The sequence below is a fragment of the Micropterus dolomieu genome, linkage group LG01 (genome assembly GCF_021292245.1).
Source record: "Micropterus dolomieu isolate WLL.071019.BEF.003 ecotype Adirondacks linkage group LG01, ASM2129224v1, whole genome shotgun sequence".
Taxonomy (NCBI): domain Eukaryota; kingdom Metazoa; phylum Chordata; class Actinopteri; order Centrarchiformes; family Centrarchidae; genus Micropterus; species Micropterus dolomieu.
The window spans coordinates 41673996-41690478 of record NC_060150.1 but is presented as its reverse complement, the minus strand read 5'-3'; the positions used below and the strand labels follow the sequence as shown (position 1 = coordinate 41690478).

Here is a 16483-nt window from a genome sequence, read left to right as displayed (position 1 = left end):
ACTGATCAGACACTATCACCTGTAATGCTTTTGAATTAGCTTCTATGGAGCACAGTACATAAGTATCTGTTGTTGTATACTGTACTGTATATCTTGTACCTGATACCATTTGGATGTGTCTCCACAGCATCCTCAGATCCAAAAAGAGTCTCAGTACATCAAGTACCTGTGCTGTGATGATGCTTGGACCATGAACCTTTGGGTAACCGGAATACGAATTGCAAAGGTAAATTTAACCAGCTCTGCATTTCATAACAGGAATTAATCTCCAGTTGACCAGAACTCATGGTCTGTGGTGCGTTTCTTGCACTTCCAGTACGGTGTGTCTTTGTATGAAAACTATAAAACAGCCGAGAAGAAGTCTGTTGTTGGCTCTACGTGGACGACCCTCAGCACCCCGTCGACCTCCAAGCCATCGACGCCCTCACCCACCATCAAAGGTAGCACAACACACGCAAGTGTTTCACTGATGTGACACAATGCAGGTGTATATTATAGTTAGTACAGACCTTTTGCTTGCGCTGTGTTTGCTCACGGTGTTTCTCCTTCTCTGCTAGCCAAATCAACAAACCAGGCCAATGGTCATGCTCCAAATCCCCAACCAGGACCTGTTTCTAAGGTATAAAACTCTTCATTAGGAGTGAAACTGATGATTACTTTCATTATACGGTATCTCATAAAAGTGAGTACATGACTCACATTTTTTAAAATATTTGATTATATCTTTTCACGTGACAACACTGAAGAAATGACACAATGCTACAATGTAAAGTAGTGAGTGTACAGCTTGTATAACTGTAAATTTGCTGTCCCCTCAAAATAACACATCACACAGCCATTAATGTCCAAACCGCTGGCAACAAAAGTGAGTACATACCTAAGTGAAAACCGCTCAGGGGTGTACTCCCTTTAATGAGATACTGTATATTTATCTGTTTATTATTGTTTAGTTTATAAAATGTTAGAAAATAGTGGAAAAAGCAATAGTTTTGTATTTTGTCAAAAGCAGCAAATGTGATAACACTTTATTTTAAGGGTCTGATATGTAACTATGAATTCATAGAAAGATTCCTGGAAAGGATTATAGATTTTGCTAGTAAAAATAGGGAAAATAGAGAAACTGCTCAATTGGTACAGAACTAAGTTTCTCTAGTCAGCTAAACATGCAAAAATGTGACATTTGTCTATACATACAAGGGAAAAGGGAATAAAATTAAACAATAAAAAAACCTATATTTAACGAATATTTAATTTACAATTTTATAAAGGAAGTTTGGAAAGCAAAAATAGAGCTGCAGCGATTATTCGATTAGTCAATCGATCAGTCTTTTGAGAATCATCTCATCTTTTCAGTAATTTTTCAAGTAAATATGCAAAATATTCTTTGTTATCAGCTTCTCAAATGTGAATATTTGCTTTTAAAATGCACAATTTTTCAACATTTTACAGGCTATAAACAATTATTCAAGAAAATATTTGGCTGATTAAACAATTCTCTCTCTCTCTCTCTCTCTCTCTCTCTCTCTCTCTCTCTCTCTCTCTCTCTCTCTCTCTCTCTCTCTCTCTCTCTCTCTCTCTCTCTCTCTCTCTCTCTATATATATATATATATTTGAATAATATATATAATATATAATGAATAATCATTAGTTGCAGCCTTAGCCTAAACACAACTAAGTGAACTCAAATTGCTGTCTCAGAAATAGTCTCTCTTTTACCTACAATAAAGTACCACATTACATACTTTTTCCCCCCAGGAAACCTCCTAGAGACCTACAGACCCATAAAATAAAGCATTACAGCAATTTCTGATATTTGAAAGGCTGGAACCACTGAATGTTTTTGCTTGATTAATTATTTAAAAGGTTGGTACAAGGACTCATTATTGCATTTTCATAAAGTTGGAGGACTCATAAGAGAACGATGACTTTTGACTTTTAGTGCCTTGTATCAGTCAAACCCTCCTACATTTCCCATAATGCCACAAATAGAAAATTTTCACTATGGATCCTCCCTGCCTTGGTTAAAACATTGTTAAATGTGTCCACCTCCTGTACATGTTGTGTCAATATGTCATATTCTGTCTTTTCAGGACATTGGAAATATCCCACCTCCACCTCCACCCCCACCACCCACCAAGATCCTTCCTCCGCCACCTGCAGACCCAGCCCTCCATCCTCCGCCTCCACCTCCTTTGGCTGCCAAGGGTTCCTCAAAACCTGGCCTCCCCCAGCGAAACTTGCATACCAATTTCCCTCCACCTCCACCTGTAATGGACAACCTCCCTCCTCCACCGCCGTCTCCACCCATGGACAGTGCCCCACCAGACTTCCTTCCACCCCCTCCTCCTGCCATTGGCTTTGGTTCACTGCCACCTCCTCCACCGCTGGTGAATTCCCTACCACCACCACCACCACCTAGTTTCAGAGGTATGGACCACTCTCTGCCTCCTCCACCACCAGATCCAGAGTTTTTACCACCGCCTCCGCCAATGTTCACAGGGGCTGGAGCCCCCCCTCCGCCTCCACCGCCTCCTCCGCCTCCATCTGCTGCTGCTGCCCCAAGAGCAGCGATGCAGCCTTCTGGCTCAGTGAAGAAGATGCCTCCTGCTCCACCAAAGAGGACTACACCATCGACGCCTGGAGGAGGAGGAGGTGGTGGTGGTGGTGGTGGTGGTGGTGGAGACTTCATGTCAGAACTAATGCTGGCCATGAACAAGAAGCGTGGGGTTCATTAGCCTGAGCAAAGAATTTGTAGAGTATAAATAAAGTACGAACTGGGCCTGCATGACAACCAACTTAACCCTTAATCAGCCTCGCTTTGATTTCAGCAAACAGCTTCTCTTTACACCCACAACAAAACTTAACATCTTCAACACAAAGCTGGCAGAGATCAATACAGATTTCATCTTCCAGAGAACAGATGGCGATCCATCCATCCTTTGTGCTTATCCATTCTCACATGAATCAAGTGAAAGGTTGATTATACTTAAAATATATATATATAAAAAATGCTGTCATTGAACTTATACTTAAAGACTGTTTACTAGAATTGTACATATTGTCATGTTTGCATGGAGGGCTATAAATATTATAAAAACACTTTCCCAGTTACTTGGGCATATACTGTACAGTGCCTAATTACTGTGGTTTGCAAATGACTGTTGCCTTAATAAATCCTTAGAATTCCTGGTGGCATAAGAAATGAGAACATCATTTCTTCTTATTGGGTCTTTTTTCTGTCATCAAATACAACCTGCTGCCATTGGTTGTTTAACAACACACAGCATATGACTCATGTCTATCTAAAAGCAACAACCTCCCCGTAAACCAACTTATAATCAATTGCAGTCCTTGACAATGCTTTAAAATCCTCAGATATGTAAAAGCACTGGGCCTAGCCTCCATTGTGTTGCTCTGGTGTGTGCATATGGTCCAATGTCTGTATTCACTGTATGTGAACCTAGATCCTACAGAAGGAAACAGGAAAGTCTCCACAGTAGCATCTTCATATTTATTTTGCTGTCAATATGAAATGACATAATGCTTAAGTATTTAGCTGTCCAGCAGTAAAAACAGAACATTATGAGCAGAATACAATTAGAATTTAATTCTTCTGTAAACTGTACATCTTTTTGTTGGTCACTGTATCCACACACAGTGGGTAATCTTAGTAGAGAAGAACATCAAACATGACCAATAAATTTTAGACCAAAATGTATTCCACCAAATGTACCAAAATATAAGATAAAAACTCATGTTGTTCTTCTTCTTCATTTTATTATTTTTATTATCCATGAGTCACTCAAGAAGAACAGCTGACCTTTAACCTCTGAGCCCACAGTGGGGGTCTTGCTGCATAGCTCGCCTCCTCTGCAGTCTCTTGTGTAACAAAGGGAAAGGACAGGATACGGTGCAGCAGCTCCACCTAGAGGGAAGAAAGTAAAAGACACCGGATTAAAACCCAATTGAACAACTTTGCACAGAAAGGTAGTGGGTTTGATTTGGGATAAATGCCATTTACTCACCTCAGAAAAATCATTCATCTCAGCTTTCCTTATAGCAGACTCTGCCATCCAGTTCCTCAGCACATATCTAGGATTAACATCTGGAGGACATATTTCACAATCAGTCAGAGATTTTCTTGATAAAACAACATCATAGTGAATTTCTTGTTATTTGCCATTTTAAAGCACAATGCCTTGACTCAATATGAAAATTTTAAATAGTCAAACACATCACTAATATGTAGGTTTAGTGGCTCACTTTTCATTCTGTGTTGGCGATCCAAATCGCTATCATTTTGTTGTCTGAACAGAGGGAAAACACGTTTAAATACAAACACTACTTTTGATATATCAAAAACAACAACAGACAACATTATGGCAAAACAGAAAAGAAAGACTATAGTACGTGTTTTCAAGCACAACCAAATAACCTCATGAGAACATTTCAGAGTAACTAACTTGGGAATGGTCTCGTATTCCATACGGTATATTTGCTAACCTGTTGAGCCGGAGCAGGTACATGATGAGCCAATCAGAGAAGAGCTTGTGGGACGACAAATCTTCAAGAGCCCACATCTAATACGATAAAAATCATGAAAAGAATGCCGTGAAAAAATCTAAATTACTTCTGAATAGATCCAATGGTTCTGAATATTTTTTGCTGTTGCAGCAGCAGCAGCATTTTGCATGTGGGTTACCTGCATACTAACAGATAGATGTATCTTTAGTTATATTTATCACTATTTTTTATTATCATGACTACCCTAAACACCCCAAATAGAAGAAACACATTGTCACTTCTTCGAAAACAAAATCTAAAAACAGGAATGTAACATACTGCCACTTCAGCCCCACCTGTGTGAACTTCCTGTTGTGAAGCTGCCGGGTTGAAACTTCACTGAGCTGCCTGAAGGTCATAGTGAAGTCTGACTGTGTGTCCTCCATCAACTGGAGAGACAAATCTCATTTGTACACAGCAAGTAAACAGACAGTGAGGATAAATTGATTTAGTGGACTGAGATGAAGAATATCCGTCACAGTGAATGTGCAAATCATCGTCCTTGACTCACCTTAAGCAGGAAAGCAATGAGGTATCCATCATACTCCTCTTCACCTAGGAGCCCCAGTTTAGCTTTAAATAGCTGGTGAATCCTGAAATACATAATATATTATTACTACCACTGCTTGGATATGGCATTATGGACAACGTAAAGAAAAGACGAATCATAATTTCACATGGAGCTCACCTCATCTGGTAAATATCAGCATATCCTTTTAAAATAATTTTAGCGCTGAGGAAGGAAAAGAAGACAAGTTAGTCCAAATGTGTGCTGTCTAAGAAAATCTAAAATGTCAAAGGGGTAAAAGAGTAGCAACAGCATCGGCTCAAACATTATTTTATGTTCCTTCTGTTTTTACCACAGTGAAAAATGACCTCTTTATTCAAAAGGTAAAATTGTATAAAGCAGAGGTTTCAAAATGTGAGGCGTGCCTCCCCAGGGGGACTCCAAACTGTTTCAGGGGAGCCTCAGTGAACGGAAGTGAAACACTATTACATTAGTTATCAAAAGGAGATCACATAGCCTAAATATTAGCCTAAATGTGTGTGTTTTGGCTAAAGAGAGAGTTCAGATATACAGTAATTTGGGAGAACTATTAGAGTAAAGTTATGTCAAACAGCAATATTAGGTATCGTGTCTATGGGATCAAAAAACATGATCATGATCCCATAGGCATCCAGGAATTGAGCGAAACTGATCAAGTAAACTAAGAGGAGGGGACTTGTCTGAGGGGAGGCCCACAGTCTCAGACTTTGAAAACCCCTGGTGTAGAAGGTTAACAGAAGTGTTATAAAGTGCACTTTATATTGGTGGCAAACAGAGGTCAATACAAGCTACATATTACTTTAAGTCCCCTTCTTACTCTTTCTGCTGTTGGTTAGAAAGCACAGGACTGAGTGCCATCAAGAGCTTCTCCAGATTGAACAGTCCGACGTTGGCCTGAGCTCCGATGCTGTATCTGCCCTCATCATCAGATGTGTTGGGGACAAAATCTGCAACATTACAGCTTTGTTTGACATTTGACAGGAGCAAGGGTGTTCAGTTATTTCAGTGAAACACAGACATGCATCATCGTACACACTTGGGTTATACGACTCCATGAAGCCAAATGGTCCGAAGTCGATGGTGATAGACAGGAGACTGAAGTTATCTGTGTTGCACACACCTGTTGTGATAGAGCGCAGTATATATCAGCAGATGTTGGTACAAACTGTACGATAAAATGTTCAGCCAGAAGAGGTTCTCACCATGTGCAAACCCAAAAGACATCCACTGGGCAATCAGATGTGCCGTTTCATTTACAACTGTGGAATAAAATACCTAGAAAAATGGAAATACAAAAAAATACATGTATGTATGTAAGTATGAAACAAGGAACTTCCGTATAATATAGTGAGTACAACATTATGTTTCTGTAAAGTAAAAACCCTCCTACAGTATGCCTGGATTAACTAGTTCACTCAGATTAGGCAGTGAACCAGTTTAATTTACATAAACCTGTTCATTATTTTCTATACTAAAGTATATGTATGTATGTACGTGTATTTGGTGAGCAAACTAATAAATGCATTTTTAACTTACCAAATATTTTTCTGGGTCATCGGAAGTGATTGACGAGAAATGTTCTTCAATCACAAAGTTCAACAACTTTCTAAAATCAAGACAGGAATAAAATTATGTTACAGGCGGTTGTATGCTGAACGCAATAGGAGGGCATAGAATGAGAAGAAAGCCTGAAAGGACCAACATTATGATCACGTAACCAGACTCACCTCAGGAGATCTATCTCTCCACTTTGAGCCAAAATTTCTAGAGATCCAATCCGAAACCAAGACTTGGCTAACCTCAGAACAACAGCTCCTGGTAAAAAGAAACTTTACTGAACATGTAATGTAATGAAACATTGAATGAAACTTATAACTTGGTTTTAAAGTATTTTTGCATGAACCCCTGTACCTCTCTCTGTCTTCACGTTGCCATTGTAGAATTGATCCCTCAGCGCCGGCTCGTCACTTATAATCAGACTGAAACAAAGCAAAGCAGATCAAAATCTGTTAATACAGATACTGGACTTCTACAGGATTCGTATCCATGTCATGAGAAGAAGAGAAAACAAATTCAGCAATTTTCAAGTGCTGAATTATTTGGGTTCTGGTAAACACTTTTAAAATATGTTGTTTTTCTCTCTACTGCTGCTTTGTCTTGTGTAAGTTAATGCTGTAAGCTATATAGTCTGGGTAACCGTTATATTGCCCAGTTATTATCAATATACATTACAGAAAAAAAACTACGCATGTCCTTGAAACCAATATTAAATATAACAAAGATTTTAATTAGTCACATTGCAAATGTTAACTATGTTTGTTGCCTTTGACTGATCACCTGTCCCTCTTCTCACCTGGCAGCCCTGCTGGTTGGAACACCCAGGTAATGCATGGCTTCACTACACAGGAACTCCCTTACAGAAGAACGGATCACAGCTCGACCATCTCCCGACCTGTACTCAAATTTTCAAATTCATTTACCTTACATTTACATTTATTCATTTAGCTGACACTTTTATCCAAAGCGACTTACAATATATATTTATTTCAGAGGTCGCAAGCCTCTGGAACATACTAGGGGTTGAGCGTCTTGCTCAGGGACACATTGGTGTCTCACAGTGGATTCGAACCCAGGTCTCTCACACCAAAAGCATGTTGCTTATCACCAACATGCAATGTTGCCAAATGTGGCAAAGTCAAACAGGGAGATTAAATGATTAAAAGGAAAAAAAGGATATGAGAGGAAAATAACCAACCTACCTTGAATAAGGTGTTTTTCCCGAGCCTTTAAGCTGCAGTTCCCATACTTCTCCTTTCCTGTGGTACATTTTACAAGGAAAATAAGTTAAAGCTTAGGCTGAAGATGCACCTTAAATATACAGTAGTTTGAATTTACAAGGAACCTAATTAAAATAAATTTCTCACCTGTTGGTATACTGACCAAGGGAATGTGCTCGACCATCACCCAGCTGACCTGCCCAGAAGCCAAACTAACGGAGAAGCAGAAACTTTAGTGTCACCAACTATGACTAGATCTAGTCTCAGGTGTACATGGGCATTATTATATTATGTTAAATGAAATTTACATAGACTTCCATGTTTCCTTGACTTTGTTAATCAACTTATTAGTAATTCAATTGATGACATATCTGCTGGGGTTAAACTGTATAGTATGTCAAAAACATAAAATATGATTTGATTAAAGGAACCAGTATAAGGTATAACTATTGACATATGACTGAAACATGGAGCTTGGAACACACCTGTTTTTATAAGAATTAGAAATGTTTTATATCTTTGTTGTAAAACATTTATTTCTGAATAACTTGGTGCAAAACAGTCCAATGTTAACTCTGTTGGTAATCAAAATATGTTGGATATTTTAAGTTTGCATATACGTAATGCAATCTAGCAAGGCTAAATCAAATAAACTATTTTGTAAGAAACTCTACCTGATGACCCCCATATCTGTGTGCAAGTGGTACAGATCCTGGAAGCAGTCTGCCACCACTCACATAATGCAGAAACTCATCAGACTGTGTTACAGCCGTGTCTACATCTAAGATCCCCTCAATGACATCCTGTTGAGACAAGTTGAAAATATAAATGAATATCTCTGTTTTTAAATACACGCTATGTGATGCTGAAGATGAGATCACAACGCCACCTTGGAAACTGCTGCCAGTCTCAACGGGCCTTTCAGTGGGGTTGGAGTGGATTTGGAGAATATGCAGTTCTTCACAGTGCGAACAAAGTTGCCATCAACCTCATCGATTGGGAATGCTTCTGCAGAGGACAGAAGGGTGGTGACAACATTTATTCAGATTAACATAAATATATTCGACCTGTAATGACATCAGAATCAGTTTTACCTATGAGCTTCTTGCAGGACACACTGAATTGGTCCAGGTCCTGTATGAGGTATGAAGCACTCGTGTTCCACCTGGATTTGACAGCGTCTGATAACTTTTTGTCATGACTGTGGCAGCCAGGGTCAGTACTTTGGCAAAACTCCAGGACATATATAGGTGAGAAGCTGGTCGCTGCTACTAGAGCAAAGACTAACACTGTTTGCATACTGCACGTTTCCACAGAAAGAGCAGTTGACTTAAAAGTACCTGTTCAAACTGCCATAGCTACAAATAAAATAGGGTAAGCTATGACTTCCAGCATTAATATTACCGTAGTGCAGTAATGTTGTAACGTTACTGTAGTGTAGATGAATAAGTAAGAAGTACTGTTAAGTGGCATGTAACAGAAATACACAAGAAAGTACAAACACCTAAAATTAGTACTTAAGTACAGTAATAGTGCTTAAATGTATCTAACCACGTTATTAGTTACTGTGCACCACTGGAAAGCAAATTATGAATCCTCCCAGGAAAGGCTAACATAGACTTTGAATAAACTTGTCAGTTTTTAAGTAACTTAAGACAATTAATAAACATACAACCAATGACGCCCATCCTAAAATGAAGCTGTAACATTAAACCTCCCTGTGAAAATAAAGAGGTAACTTAGGTTAACATAATTTAGGTTAATTCGTTAATAACCCATAAACATTACATTAGCTGTCAGCTACCTGTTACCCAGCAACTAGCCTCGTCCCAAATACGCTACTATATATCTGGAGACTTATAAGACGACACTTATTTGTAGCTTCATTTAAACACAAAACAACATCTAACACTGCCCGCCTGATAAACATCAGTTTTTAAGGAATTTAACTTCCTTGTTGAGAAACGTCATTAAGCCACGCCTCGTTGCTGTTTTCCGCTTCCGGTCCTTAACCTGTGCCAATGAGCACGCTGCTGGGGAACGAACATGGCGGGTCCGTGGTGGAGGCAGTGCCGGAGGTGGAGTACAAAGTGTACGAGCACGGGTTTATTTGAAAGCTTGTGGTGTTTGAAGGCCAGACCCGTGTCCGTCTCTGCGTCCTCTCTGCTGCGGTTATCCTGGAGCTCCGGGCCGAGGACCGAGGTGAGTGTGCGGCTGTTAGGAGGAGGAGGAGGGGAGTCCTGTCAAACCTGGAAGGTCATACATGCTGCCGAGCTGTCAGCTGCCAACACTGAATGGTGAACTTTTGTAATTCAGTGTCTCTGACATTTTCTACAACTGCTGTTTATCTTAAGCAAGAGCTTCCTGTTTTGTAAGAATCTATGAAGTGATTGGTGGCTTGTTCCAGGAAGTGTTCAGAGCTCACTCAGCCGACAGAAAGGTCAGGACTTGCTCCTTACATTACAGGGCACTTACACTAAGCCCAGTCCTTTACTTAGCCAGCTGTCCATCTGAATCCACCCTGTGTCTTGTCAAGTCCTCATACACTTAGATATATGGGTCAGTATCACTTTGGTGTCCTGTACATAAATAATAAATTTGCTGTGTTAACATACAAATCACTATGGAAGTGTTGGTTACATTGGGCTAAGTTTTTAATGTTTATAGTCGTCCAAAAGCATTACTTGGCTCTTTAGATTTGCATTAATTAATTTGGCATCGACTCACCTGTGTTACTCCAGATTTCCATAACAAAACAGTACAAATTAGAAACTTCATAATCACATCAGGGCTGTAGCTGGTATTTACAATACCTATAAAATATATTCACACCCCTTGGATGTTTCACCCTTTTTTGTTTCTTTTATACGTGAAATCATGGTCAATAGAATTTGCTAAGAAAACTCCTTTAATATCAAAGTGAAAACAGATTTTTACAAACTAATGTTAATTTATTAAAAACATATATATAAAGGTAAAGAAGATGACTGCATAAATATTGACCTCCTTTTAAAGTGACTGACCTAATTCAACAGAAGTCCAGCTAGTTGATGCCAGCAGTGTCACAATTAGTGAAATGGAGATCACCTGAATTCAGCTGATGTGTGTCAAGTGATTGTAGTATAAAAAAAACACCTGTGGCTGGGAGGTCCAGTCTCTGGTTCATCAGTATTCCTACTACAATTGCAACATGAAGTAAAAATAGGAACACTCCAAGAAACTCAGAGAAAAGATCCTTGAAATGTACAAGTCAGGAGATGGCTACAAAAAGATTTCCAACTCACTGGACCTCCCACAGAGTTCAGTTAAATCCGTCATTCAGAAATGGTGCAGCGGATAAGACACATGCCTTTGGTGTTGGAGACCTGGGTTGAATTCCCACTGTGATACATCCACCAGTGTGTCCCCGAGCAAGACACTTAACCTATTGCACATATTTGTTGTTAATTGTTGTTTTATATTTTGTCAATTTATATATTTATGTACACAATATTCTCTTCCATTGCAACACTAATCTGCACGACACAAACCGGAGTAATGCACATTTAAATAGCTGCCACATTGTTCTTTCTCTGCAAATAGTTGTATATTTTTCTCTATTCTTTTATTATTCTTATTTAACTTGTTTATTCTATATTTATATATTTCTACATTTATTTATGTCAACTGTATGTTTGTCTACGTGTAGCACCTTATCACCAAAGCAAATTCCTCGTATGTGGACTACAAACACTACAATCCTTCAGATTCTGATTCTGACCTCTAGTTGCTCCAGAGAAATGCGACCTCTGACATGTATAGCAGTTGTAAGTTGCTTCGGATAAAAGGTTCAGCTAAATGTAAATATAATGTAATATCTGAACTATCTGGTTTATTTTGTTTTATTACAGACAGACTGACTGGCTCTATGTAGAAAGTGTTGCATGTGGCTTGAATAACACACAACGTGACTTTAGGTTAACTTTAGTTAAACTGCCTTGTTTTGAACAAATCCAATCGAGTCTTTACATGTGGATAGAGGGGTGAACAATAACCTTATTTGGACACTTAGTGAATCTTTGTAGGTCGAGGAAGCATAAATAAACTACATTTTAAATAAGAGACAATGAAACTGCTTCAAGAATTTCACAACAATTCATTATTTGTATTTTTCATGTTTTATTATTGCAGGTAACTGTTCAATTGTTACTTCTGTAAATTTTATGTACGAACATGACGGTCTGCATGTTGTTAAAGGCTTCTCCGAGATGCATGGAATAACATTCTTGGGGAGAAATGCTAAATCTGATGGCCAAAAAGCACTCTCATTTCTAAAGTCTTATGGTCTCGTGTGCTTTGATCTTTCAGGGGCAGCCGTCACCTTTACCAACACAGATAAACCTGAAAACTCTAAGCTTTACCTCATCTTTCACCAGGTGAGTTGTCTTTGGTTGTACAAGGCTTTGCACTATAACCAAAGTATTTACTATTAATAATTTTCTATTATTTAAAGTATTGTTATAAAGGTCACCTTACACTGCCAGGCAGCTGCACCTTAATTAAGCAATTTTGGTTAAACATCAAGCGGTGCAATAACACACATTAAATTGTTGTAGTTACTTTTTTTCTAATGACCCCAGGAAGAGTGGCGGTTGCACTGCTAACAGCTAATGGGATAAAAATAAATTAGCAATAAATAATAGCCAATATTAGCCCGTTAAAGGTTATTTTGGCTATATGCCTTTTGAATTACTTTCTGCATATTTTCTTATTTTAGGGTATTTAGAATGAGTGCATTGTTTAAGATTTAACTTGTACTTGTGTCATTTGTCTCTCCAGACACAAGTCACGGTTTCTGGATCCCACATTACTCTCTTGCAGTTGCAGAAAGATGCACAGTGATGCGAAGCCGAAGGACCCCTTCGCATTAGCCCAGAAAGATTTAAAAAGTTTATACGATGACATCAGAAAGGTACTTTTCAATACAGAGTGTACTTGCTAGGTGTCTCTGCATATGAATTAACGTCCAGCTAACATCAGGCTAGTTAAACAATCCATGCAGCCTAAAGACAAGAGGACAACTAAACAAAGCACATTTATAGCTTATCTTGAGTCAGAGTACTATCAGTCTATTTTGTTAAAATTTCTGCTTGGGTTTGAATTTTCAGCTGCAGGGACAGTTCAATAACACAACGAGTAAGCCATCCAAGTGTTGTCATCTCCAAAAGAGTATTTAAGACAGAAATTTTGATATGTAAGACATTTGACTGTCACGTGGTGTTATATTATATATATATATATATATTGTTGAAATAAAATTCATATATTTTATTACTCGGCCTCACAGGAACTATTTGTATCCAAAGATGAGCTGAAGTATCTTTGTGACTACTACTTTGATGGCAAAGGCAAGGCCATCCGACCAATGATAGTTGTCCTGATGGCCCGGGCACTCAACATCCACAGCAACAGATCTGGGTAAAATTGGACCACTCCACTTTAGACAGTTCAACAAAATACAACGTTTTACTTACTGCTACTGCTAACCCACAGTGACCTTTGATACAGTTCAGAGTGTTAAGGCACCACACCCTGTCATTAAAATATTATATGAAGCATAATCCAGGGTTTTATTTCATCTCACTTTCTGCAATCTGTTGTCTTTATTTGTCCTCTGTAGAGATTTGCTCCCAGGGCAGAGGGCCATAGCTATGATCTCAGAAATGATCCACACTGCCAGCCTGGTGCACGACGACGTCATAGATGGATCAGACAAGCGAAGGGGAAAGAGAACAATCAATGAAATGTGGGGTGAAAGAAAGGTAAGCGGAATCAAATCAGCAACAAAAAAAACCTCCGTTCTTCCCTTTTCTCCTCGCATCATATTTCCATTAATGTCATTCTCCAGGCTATCTTGGCTGGAGATTTCATCCTCTCAGCTGCCTCCATGGCCTTGGCTCGTATCGGTAACAACACAGTGGTAAAGGTGTTGTCTCAGGTGATAGAGGACCTGGTGCGAGGTACAGTAAACTGTTGCCATGTCAGTAATAGTCTTTATTTAAGTTGTACTTAAAGCTGGATTAAACACATTTGCACATTGGAAGCTGTAGTAGGAGCAGGAGCTGTTTAAAATATCTGTCACTAGAATCCACTTATGTCCATTAACAAACTTTAATGTTGGTCGTGCCTCCAGGTGAGTTCATGCAGCTGGGTTCCAAAGAGAACGAGAACGAGAGATTCAAACACTACCTCGAGAAAACCTTTAAGAAGACAGCGAGTCTCATTGCGAACAGTTGTAAAGCAGTATGTACGTTCTGTCTCCCACAAATATCACTGAGTCGGAGAAAAAGCATCGGTTTCCACACTTACTGCGTTTTGTTGACTGTTGCATCTCTTTCATTCAAGGTATCCATCCTGGTAAACTCTGATCCTGATGTTCATGAAATAGCCTACCAGTATGGGAAGAATGTTGGCATCGCATTTCAGGTAATTTCGTATTTTATTTTGCAGATGTGGTTGCTGATCTGTTGTTTAATAGACAGGTGAGACCCAAAGCTCTATTAAAAATGATAATTTTCTTTAGTGGAAGGATGTCTCCATACATTTGGTTTTAATCCTTGACATAATGTTATGTAGAAAGAAAGTCTATAGGTTTTTGTAAAATAATAATACAAGTAAATTTTGTGTCCTGTAGCTGGTGGATGATGTCTTAGACTTCACATCAGGAGCCAATCAGCTGGGGAAGCCTTCGGCTGCAGATCTCAAACTGGGCTTGGCCACAGGCCCGGTCCTGTTTGCTTGTCAACAGGTGGGTGAGACATTGTTGGTCATTTGTGTGTGCATGTCTGTTACACACACCATGCGTCACCGCTGTCTGTCTTAACCTCAATTTCTTTCTGCCTTTTCAGTTTCCTGAGCTCCATGCAATGATCATGAGACGCTTTAGCTCCAAAGGAGACGTAGATCGAGCCTGGCAGTACGTCCTTCAGGTATGACCAATCATACATTGTAAATAAAGATTAGCAGGTTTCTTAAATCTCAATTCTGAAATGTGTTAAATGTAAGGCCTTGAAAAGTCTCAAAGCTTACTGATACAAGCTTTAACTTAGGGCTGGGCAATAAAACAATCAATAAATTCAATAAATGTTTGATTTAATTCATTTGAATTCCAAATGAATTAGCTTTTTTTTTTTTTTTAATTTTGTTGAAGAAAATGGACTGGAAAAAGATTTTAATTTTAACTCATGCAAGATTTTCAATATGTTTTACCTCAGATTTGTGAAGTGATCCACTGTTTGGCATCAAGTATAAAGTTTCTTGAACTTTCACTCGGGAGCAAAAATCTGCCTTTAAACTCCAAAGAAACAATGATTTGACATTTATCGTGGTAATTATCGATATTGAACGATATGAACTTTTTTGCAGTGATAACATTTTTGTCCATATCGCCCAGCCCTACCTTAACTAGACTTTAAAAATATCTGCTTCCTTTGAGATATTTTTATTGCAAATTAAGGTTTAAGATGCATTAAGGATGATTAAAACCTTAACACATCATAACCTTACACAAGCTGTGTGTACCTTTAGTTGGTGATGGAGGCGGCTGATTTTAGTTTGTACAGTGCTCTTTGGTTTTGACTGATGCACATTTCCCTGATGAACAGTATAATTCAGTGATAAAACAGCTGAGATTCACAAAATAATCAAACAATGCAATCTGTGAGTAACTGTGAAAGAGAAGCAGAGCTTTGTCGGTACAGAACATAAATGCTTTAAACTTTCCTTTAGGTAGATGGAAGACTAAAACAATGTGACAACGCCTTCTTTGTTCTGTTTCAGAGTGATGGCGTGCAACAGACCAACTACCTGGCCCGGCGCTACTGCCAAGAAGCAATCAGGCAGATCAGCATGCTCAGGCCGTCGGCAGAGAGAGACGCCCTCATCAGGCTCACTGAGATGGTCCTTACCAGAGACAAGTGAACCTTCACTGCCCGGCTTCACTTCAGGCAGCTATCTGTACAAATCAACTCTCCTCCTCTCTCCCTCCCTGCGTCTGCAAGGGCCAGGGTAGGACAAAAACGGTGAGAAGCGGAGGATAGGAGTTTGGTTTGGAAGGACCCCTGCTGCTGGTTTTGGTGCCGACTCTGAATTAATATGGCAGCAAACTAATTCATCACAACACTTAATCAAAACAGCACAGGGGTCTCTCTGAAACGATATCTTTTCATGGCGCTCTCAACCTCTTCCAGAAATATACATGTGGGTGAGCTGCTTCATAATGATATACACATGGTTTTTGTGGGGAAGAAATACATTGGATGTCACTAAACTGCATACAGTACTGTAACTGTAACAACCTCCCATGCCTCAAACTAGTCGACTGTGACTGACAGTTTGTTACATGCCGATCTGTGTGACTCCGAACGCAATGGAGGTGAAACATTGTCTTGGATTTGTGTCATTGTCCTTGGTGATCCGTCCACACCTCAGAGGCCAAACAATCATGTGTCTTGTGAAATGTTGCAAGGTTCCTGCAAAGTGCACTGTAACAACAAAGGCCTTAACATCTACAATGACTCTGTGCTCAATAAACCTATTGTTTATTATAATCCATGCC

The 16483-nt window shown here is 39.1% G+C and overlaps 3 protein-coding genes across 6 annotated transcripts in view; 2 read left to right on the top strand and 1 right to left on the bottom strand.

Annotated features, from left to right (window-relative positions):
• LOC123957351 (amyloid beta (A4) precursor protein-binding, family B, member 1 interacting protein) overlaps positions 1-3187 on the top strand; it is a 28179-nt gene extending 24992 nt beyond the window's left edge. For both annotated transcript variants that reach the window (XM_046030097.1, XM_046030184.1), the window contains exons 11-14: positions 128-226; positions 317-440; positions 558-619; positions 2091-3187. In XM_046030097.1, the coding sequence (XP_045886053.1) occupies positions 128-226; positions 317-440; positions 558-619; positions 2091-2735 (930 nt within the window). In that variant the 3' untranslated portion in view covers positions 2736-3187. The remainder of the gene's footprint in view (positions 1-127; positions 227-316; positions 441-557; positions 620-2090) is intronic.
• A 303-nt stretch (positions 3188-3490) lies between these two features.
• LOC123957459 (protein adenylyltransferase SelO, mitochondrial-like) lies at positions 3491-10809 on the bottom strand. Its single transcript, XM_046030313.1, has 20 exons — positions 10615-10809; positions 8982-10466; positions 8777-8895; positions 8562-8690; positions 8035-8099; positions 7870-7926; positions 7464-7562; positions 7022-7089; positions 6838-6925; positions 6647-6716; positions 6313-6385; positions 6147-6230; positions 5928-6057; positions 5252-5296; positions 5075-5156; positions 4860-4952; positions 4504-4580; positions 4264-4307; positions 4026-4105; positions 3491-3925 (listed from the first exon to the last, which is right to left on the bottom strand). Exons 2-20 carry the CDS (start codon positions 9184-9186, stop codon positions 3803-3805), a joined length of 1731 nt encoding a protein of 576 aa, XP_045886269.1. The 5' UTR covers positions 9187-10466; positions 10615-10809; the 3' UTR covers positions 3491-3802.
• On the top strand, positions 9894-16475 carry pdss1 (prenyl (decaprenyl) diphosphate synthase, subunit 1). 3 transcript variants are annotated; one of them, XM_046030512.1, is made up of 11 exons: positions 9899-10089; positions 12235-12302; positions 12706-12838; positions 13214-13344; positions 13547-13688; positions 13775-13886; positions 14060-14169; positions 14272-14352; positions 14561-14674; positions 14775-14855; positions 15706-16475. In XM_046030512.1, exons 1-11 carry the CDS (start codon positions 9934-9936, stop codon positions 15844-15846), a joined length of 1269 nt encoding a protein of 422 aa, XP_045886468.1. In that variant the 5' UTR covers positions 9899-9933; the 3' UTR covers positions 15847-16475. The 3 variants fall into 3 exon arrangements, with proteins under 3 accessions (XP_045886384.1, XP_045886468.1, XP_045886550.1); XM_046030428.1 differs by having other exon boundaries at positions 9894-10089; positions 14060-14352; XM_046030594.1 differs by having other exon boundaries at positions 10054-10184; positions 14060-14352.
• The last annotated feature ends 8 nt before the right edge of the window (positions 16476-16483 follow it).

Bases quoted from the DNA above. Each gene is read 5' to 3' on its own strand.
- LOC123957459 (XM_046030313.1), bottom strand. From the start codon at position 9,186: ATGCAAACAGTGTTAGTCTTTGCTCTAGTAGCAGCGACCAGCTTCTCA. The intron at 7,563-7,869 runs GTAGGTTGGTTA...ATTTGAGTACAG, and splicing joins GGAAAAACACCTTATTCAAG to GTCGGGAGATGGTCGAGCTG. The intron at 4,308-4,503 runs GTTAGCAAATAT...CCCTCTGTTCAG, and splicing joins TACCTGCTCCGGCTCAACAG to ACAACAAAATGATAGCGATT.
- pdss1 (XM_046030428.1), top strand. From the start codon at position 9,934: ATGGCGGGTCCGTGGTGGAGGCAGTGCCGGAGGTGGAGTACAAAGTGT. The intron at 12,303-12,705 runs GTGAGTTGTCTT...TTGTCTCTCCAG, and splicing joins TTTACCTCATCTTTCACCAG to ACACAAGTCACGGTTTCTGG. The intron at 13,345-13,546 runs GTAAAATTGGAC...TGTCCTCTGTAG, and splicing joins ATCCACAGCAACAGATCTGG to AGATTTGCTCCCAGGGCAGA.